General features: G+C 37.6%; 1 protein-coding gene across 1 annotated transcript; it reads left to right on the top strand.

Moving 5' to 3' along the window:
• The first annotated feature begins 1,943 nt into the window (after positions 1–1,943).
• Positions 1,944–3,143, top strand: LOC104949764 (beta-1,3-glucosyltransferase-like). The gene is made up of 2 exons (XM_010776171.1): positions 1,944–2,124; positions 2,821–3,143. Exons 1-2 carry the CDS (start codon positions 1,981–1,983, stop codon positions 2,944–2,946), a joined length of 270 nt encoding a protein of 89 aa, XP_010774473.1. The 5' UTR covers positions 1,944–1,980; the 3' UTR covers positions 2,947–3,143.
• The last annotated feature ends 4,224 nt before the right edge of the window (positions 3,144–7,367 follow it).

Here is a 7,367-nt window from a genome sequence, read left to right as displayed (position 1 = left end):
ACACATGCTAAGTTGTAAGGACAGAAGGGAATCAAATTTTAACCATGAACCATGGGCTGTTTATTTGCAAATGTCGAGCTGTACAAGTACGGGAGCTGCAGGTTGCCAACCCTTCTTTCTGTGAGTGTTTGTCTGGGTGTTTGTGTTCAGCTCAGCTTCTGACTGAACTCAGAACTGTCCTCTTTCAGTTTTCTTTTTCATTTATTTTATCTGCACATACAATTATGCTTAAAGAAGAATGCTTTGCAGGGAACAGCCACAGTTTAGCCAGTGGTGCGAAAGCTGCACAAATAGAAAAGTGTTATTAAGTCAAAATTGGAGAATAAACGTTCACTCTATATGACTGTTGCATTGAGCAGCACAGTATGTGTATACTTGTTGCATTGAGCAGCACAGTATGTGTATGAATGTTGCATTGAGCAGCACAGTATGTGTATGCCTGTTGCATTGAGCAGCACAGTATGTGTATGCCTGTTGCATTGAGCAGCACAGTATGTGTATACCTGTTGCATTGAGCAGCACAGTATGTGTATACCTGTTGCATTGAGCAGCACAGTATGTGTATGCCTGTCCCAAAACGTTATTGCGACTGCATTCTGGTAAATATTACATAAAGTATCAGTATTTCTTTAGTACACCATAGCATTAAATCAGTACATTTAAAATTCATATTAAATACAAGACAAATCTGGTATGGTTGAAATCTTGTCATACATTTCGACTACAATTTGCTATATTTTAATGTACTTTGTATATATATTATATTATTGAATGATCAAATGACTAATTGTATGTTGATATTAAGTTATTTATTCACACTGACTAAAATGGCCTCCAAAATAAATGACAAACATAATTCTAATTTATACCCTTTTTGCTGGTTTGGTCTCTACCAACTCCTGAGGGCTCTGTTAAAAAATGTAAACTTGCTGATAACACAACATTGCCAAGGCTGATATCACGAGACATTGAATGAGCCTACAGAAATTAGGGTCTTGTCGCAAGTTAGCAAGGGCTGTCGCTACAACTTGAAACTAAAGTATTTTTATTCAAAACTAAGTAGCTGGTGTTTGACTCTTTGAGGGATGGGCAGGCTCTCTCACTAAAGCTATTACCAACTTAAAGATTGGAAAAATGCACCGCCGGCACAACAATCTCCTCTCTAAATTGTGGTGCATGGAATTGGGATCTTCCTGATCATCAAAAAGTTCACCTAAAAAGTTTCTGCGGTTCTACAGAGCTACAGGGGAAAATGTTTTCATCTTTTTGATATTTGTGTGGTATGGCAACCAAACCAACCTCTTTAAACTCACTCCATCTATGACACGCATGAGACCGGCGTTGATTTCAAAGGTCTTAAAATAGTATAGGACTCCAGGCTTCCTGACAAACATCCTTAAGAACAAGACAACCAGAATGTAGACATGCCCTTTTCTCCACAGCACTTACAGCACAACCACTAAATTACTAAAGGGTTCCCCAAATCTGCTCCAGCACTTTATAAAAGGTTTAAAGGACTGTCACTTTGTGTGTTTTATGGGACAGGGTGTTGTTGTGTGTGTTAGACCTTTTTTATTTCCTATTATACTGTATGTCTTGTCCTGAGCCCACTGAGACAAATTCACTTACAACTAAGTTGAAATTCAATAAAGTAGAAACATTCGACTCTGCTCAAGCTGCTGAATGCTCCACTATGTTCACCAGCTAACATTTATTTTGGCTACACATCCCGTAAAAAGAAAAAACAGTGATGGAAGCGTTGATAGTCCTGACAGGCTGAATACTGTGTGTGAAGAAAAGGATATTTTCCTCCCAAAGTTCAAGGAAAACTGCCTCTTTGAAATATAAAAATATTTAGTTTTACATGATAACATAACAAAAATGAATACGGCTCAGACAGTCACATAAACCTTGTATCATGTTTTAATGTGCTGTTGATTCCCTTTATTATTTAAATATCTGTTTTTTTCTGTGAGCAGCATGGTGCTCAGTCGGTCTGCGGTGTCCCGGCTCATTTCCAGTGGTTGTGGTTGCTATAGTGACGACGCTCCTGATGACATGGTGCTGGGCCGGTGCTTCACTTCCCTCGGTGTTCCCATCACACACAGCCCCCTGTTCCACCAGGTAGGAAACAATACACACATGTCATTTGTTCGCTATGTAATGTAACTTAACAAAGATATTGGGGTCAGTGCACAGCAGAACGTGCAGAACATGCAGAAATGTGAAATGTTCTTCAGGGAAGCATATCATTCAGCAAATGTAAAGAATAACGTTTCCAAAAGTATTTGAGTGTCGAATGCATATTCAATGCATCAACATGCTCAACACAACTTCCTAACTTTAGTTACTTTTCCAAGAACAGTCAACTGTGCTAATATCTAAATGATAACTATGAAATTACACTTTCTTTCATTGAAATTCCTATTGAACATGTTAGGAAATGACCTACCCGCATAGAAAGTGTTATTGATTTTGAAATGTTGGAGAATTGCTTTTCTCAATGTTTAGCTCTTATTTATTCCCTTTTTTGTGCTTTCATCTGATAGCAATAGTGAAGAGAGGATTTGTGCTCATCTGGTATGTTCTCTAACCACTAATCTATCAGGTCGTGTGGAAAAAGTACCCTTTAAAGTACTTGTATTTTCAAATTGACTTGCCTAAAATAAATTCCATCCTTGCATAAGGTCAATTTGTGATGCAATTTAGGATCACTTTGTCTATCAGGCAATGGTTTAAAGTATCAGAGGATCCACTCATCAATATATTAAATGAAATATGAATCGTATCAAACACCAACGCTTGTTCTTGATATTTTAGGCCCAACCGTATGACTACTCCGAGGCGACGCAGCAGGCCATCTCCTTCCACAAACACTGGAACATAGATCCTGTGGTCGTCTACAAACACTGGCTGCAGGACACACAGCCACGAGATGAACTGTAGAAACACCGTCAGAATGAACTGAGGCCAACAGCTGCATTATTTGCACCTCAGCCACTATCTGCCCATCTCAAAGGCAGATTTAGAAAATATATTGCACCTGATTGCATTTATCCGTGAGGCAAAGTATTAGTGTTGCTTGTGCAGCCAGAACAAAGTATGCAAATTAGAGAAGAATTTAAATGCTGTACATCCTAACGCACAAAGAGAAGAAATATTCCTAAAAACAACCAAGACAGTCTTTTTGTTTTTGCAGTGAGGTTAATTTGCATAAGTTGGGAACAATTTTGTGCCAAAGATATGCATATTACCTCATTTAAATATATGCAAATAGCACAGAAACAAGAAGATTCTGGTTGCCCTCACTGCAGTTAGGGTGTATTTTCCTTTGCTGATTCTTTGAGAATAACTGTTTATTTATTTCTTATTCTTATTTGTGCAGGTGTTGCGCACAATCCTTCGTGAAATTGCATATGTAAACCGAACATTGAATCAAATTTGCACAACATCAAAAAGCTAAAAATGTGCAAATACGCGGCAACCGATAATATTAACTTCCAATTCTCTGAGTAATTGGACTTGTTGACATCAGTACAGTGTGTAAGCCTCTTCTTGTGCCTGTCAGCCATTAGAGGGGCTGCATCTTAACAATGGTCACCACTTTGTGTGTGTGTGTGTGTGTGTGTGTGTGTGTGTGTGTGTGTGTGTGTGTGTGTGTGTGTGTGTGTGTGTGTTGACAATGAACTGAGTGATTCATTTTTATGAAGTTGTAATGACAGTATTTCTGCATGAAATAGAATTCAAATGTTAATCTCAGAACTGTAGAAAATGTAACAAAATCCTAGGCAATTGTAAAATACAAAATGTAACCCCATTCACTAGAATGAAGCATTAAAGCATTTTATCTCCCTGTAATGCTCATCCACAGAAGCACAATTTCTTGTCCTCAGTAAAGACTAATGGGATTATTCCGGGAAGATGGATACTGAATACATATTTATGACACCATGTCCCTTTTCTAGTATCACACATAGTCTTCAAAAAGAAACTGTCACTACGTGCAGCCAATGTCCCGGTTGCTATAGTAACTAGTGTCACAGTGACACACTAAGGCACTTCATAACTCGTGGGGTTTTGGCATCAATGAGAATGAGTGAAAAAGTAATGGACACAAAGGCTGAGGCATGTATTATTATCAAGGAACTGAAAGTTTTCCTACAACTTTGATTTCAGTCCGTTTTGGAACTGTCATTATGTGTTTCCCTGTGTGAGGCATACAAACACTGTGATTCCCGCTGGCTTCACACTGTTCTGTCAGTCTGTTTTAGTAAAAGAATACACAAACAATTATTCAACTCTATGCATATTTAATTTCAAATCATAAAAACAGGTAATTAGTATTTCAGCCAGTCAGTATTTATTTATTCATAAAAGCAGCTGCAGAATGGCATTTTAACGCAGGCAGCTGTGGTTGTAATTACTTTTGAACCCATCCACACTGACTAACCAAAAAACAAACAGTGATGCTGTTTACAGATAAATAACACAATTATAAACAGCTGAAAATGTTAGAGACTTAATCGCATAATCATATTCAACCTTAAAACCATATACACTTTTTTAAAGATTTTTGAAATAGGTAGAAGTAGATACCAAAAATGTTAAACTATTCTTAAAAAGAGTGCCTGTCTGAAAGTTAAATGAAAAATATTATTAACATAAATGAATAAAGCTCATGTTATTAACATCAAGACTAATGTAAATTATATAGTAAACGACTTGTTTGTTAATTGTCTCTTTTCTTAGCTTAGATGTATTTTAGTCTGCTGTTTCATTATTATATTCTGTCCGGAAAATTGTAAAACCTTCTTCATGGTCTCCCTTGAAGAGGCTTCAATCCTCAAAGGAACCAGCCTGCATGGCTAAATAAATAAAACAGTTAATAATAAAATTGTCTTCTCACCAAAAAGGCACAGATCACATCAGAACACACTGGTAACATCATAAAAAATATTTAAACACTTTGGTTCATGATTTGTTCAAATACTGTTTCGGGATACAGCAACACACACACACACACACACACACACACACACACACACACACACAGACACACACACACACACACACACACACACACACACACACACACACACTCAAAACACTCATCACTCATCATTAAGGCAGTGACATTTTCCACTCTATCTCTGTCATCCACACGAGGCGTTTCCAGCGCTGCATTCACAACCAACGTTTTTCTCTGCTCCACTGCTGCCTGTTCTAAACACACAGATGGTTCTTATAAGCCCGCTTCAGACATCCTTTATATTTTAAATGAATATTAGTCATGTTATGTTTCATATTTCAGCATATCAAATATGTTGCATCTGTTGATTTTCCTGCTTTGTGTGATTTGTTGTGATTTCAGAACATTTCTGGATATTATTTTGAACTTGTCAAAAAAAAAATAAGGGTCCAAATCATCCAGCGGTTTGTTTTTTTTACCTACATTGTCACTTTTTTTTATTTACTTTTGTCTAATTAGAAAGCAACTGCAAAGTCATTTTTAAATCACAGGAAGTCACAATGCCAAGACTTAGTGGACACAAGTCACAAAAATTCTCATTTAACAGGAAAAAGCATCCACAGTCCTTGTAAAATATGTTTAGTGGTGAATTGATCTGATAGATGTGTTCAAACAAAGTATTTAGACACGTCTTGACCATGTTGACATGGCACATGACATATCCTGTTTATTTATCAGGTCAGTGTATCACATCTGTTCAGGGAAGGGATTTAGAAAATGATCAATATCAAATATGCTCATATTCACAACAAACAGCACATCTTGTTATCTTCATATTAATGTGCCATTTAGGGATGTTCCAGTCAAAGGACTAGACGTACTAAGCCTGAGGTGTCCAATCAAAGCACAATTCCTGATTATATACTTCATATTCTTAAAGCACCCTGGACTTAATGTCATAATTCTTGTTGTTTTTTAGGCACAGGTCACCCATAATGATCCCCTATAAAGGCTATTAACACAGCATCTGTTTGCTTCTTTTGTCTTTTTAATGGATTCTTACGTTTAATAGAGCGTCATGCATTTTGTTTGTGTGGAGGAACCAGCCACATGACCAACCTGTTTGTTTTTCTTCAGCTAAATGGAGTATGCAGCAAGCTTATTCTCCACCATTTCACTTGAAAAGATACACTAACCTCTGCAGTTCAGAAGGGTCATTTTATTCTCAAGCACACACAATGTTGAAGGTGTAGCACTCCTTTACAGGCTACAGTTTAAAAGTATTTTTGTCACGATTCTCATGTTATGTCACGTTTTTAGTTTTGTATGTCTCGGTTTGGGTTTATTTTGCTGTTCAGTTCTCCCGGGCCCTTTCTCATTTCTCTAACTCTCCTCCTCGACTCCTATCCTCGAGACTTAGTCCCGCCCACAGGAGATGCGAGCGGAGGAGCCGAGGAGGGGAACCGAAGAGAGAGGAGGGGAAGCAGCAGGCGGTTAAAGAAATGAGAACTCCTCTCCTCTGAGCGTTCATTTTAAAGAGACGTCCGTTAATGATGACAGGAGGCACAGCAGCCCTCTGTCTGATGGACAGATGTGTTCATGACCACTTACTTTGATTCATTCACAGTGCGGTATAATGAGATAATAACAGGCTACAGACACACATATATATGTATATAGGCCTATTTATATAAATATATACAATTTCAGAATCAAACAGAGCACTCTCATAATAATGTAACACTATCAGAGACTGGATATATCCCCCCCCCTCTCTGGTCGCTACAAAGAGGAAAATAAATTACGGGCCAAAAGTTGTATTTACAAGTAGGCCTATTAAAAGTAAGTAGAGGACACCAAACCAACTGAGACATGTCTGTCTGCTGCATCTACGCACTCTACAACACACACACACACACACACACACACACACACACACACACACACACACACACTGTACACTCGCTACACACTTTGTTTTCCCACGAGTTGCTTTAACACCTCTTTTACAGAAAAATTAACTTATTTACATTTTAAGTTTTTTCAAGCTTTAGGATTTTTATACTTAGTGAAACATTCAATCTTGTTTGTTGCTGGCTGAAGCATTTTTATAAAATTATATAATAAAATTGCCAAAATTCAGCGTGACATGCATGGGGTCATGTTGTGATTTTTTGTGTTTGAATAATATTTGGCTTCATTTAATGCATTTATGAAAGTTAAGCTTACTAGAAAGCCTCCCTCATATCAAGATCTGTCACATGTGAGACCTGAAAAAATAACACAGATAGATATGAATGTACACTCGATATACAGTATATACCAACACACACACACACACACACACACACACACACACACACACACACACACACACACACACACACACACACACACA

This window comes from Notothenia coriiceps, unplaced genomic scaffold (genome assembly GCF_000735185.1).
Source record: "Notothenia coriiceps isolate Sejong01 unplaced genomic scaffold, NC01 NC01_scaffold00016801, whole genome shotgun sequence".
NCBI classification, from domain to species: domain Eukaryota; kingdom Metazoa; phylum Chordata; class Actinopteri; order Perciformes; family Nototheniidae; genus Notothenia; species Notothenia coriiceps.
The sequence above is the reverse complement of the archived record's forward strand: the minus strand, read 5'-3'. Positions and strand labels throughout refer to the sequence as shown.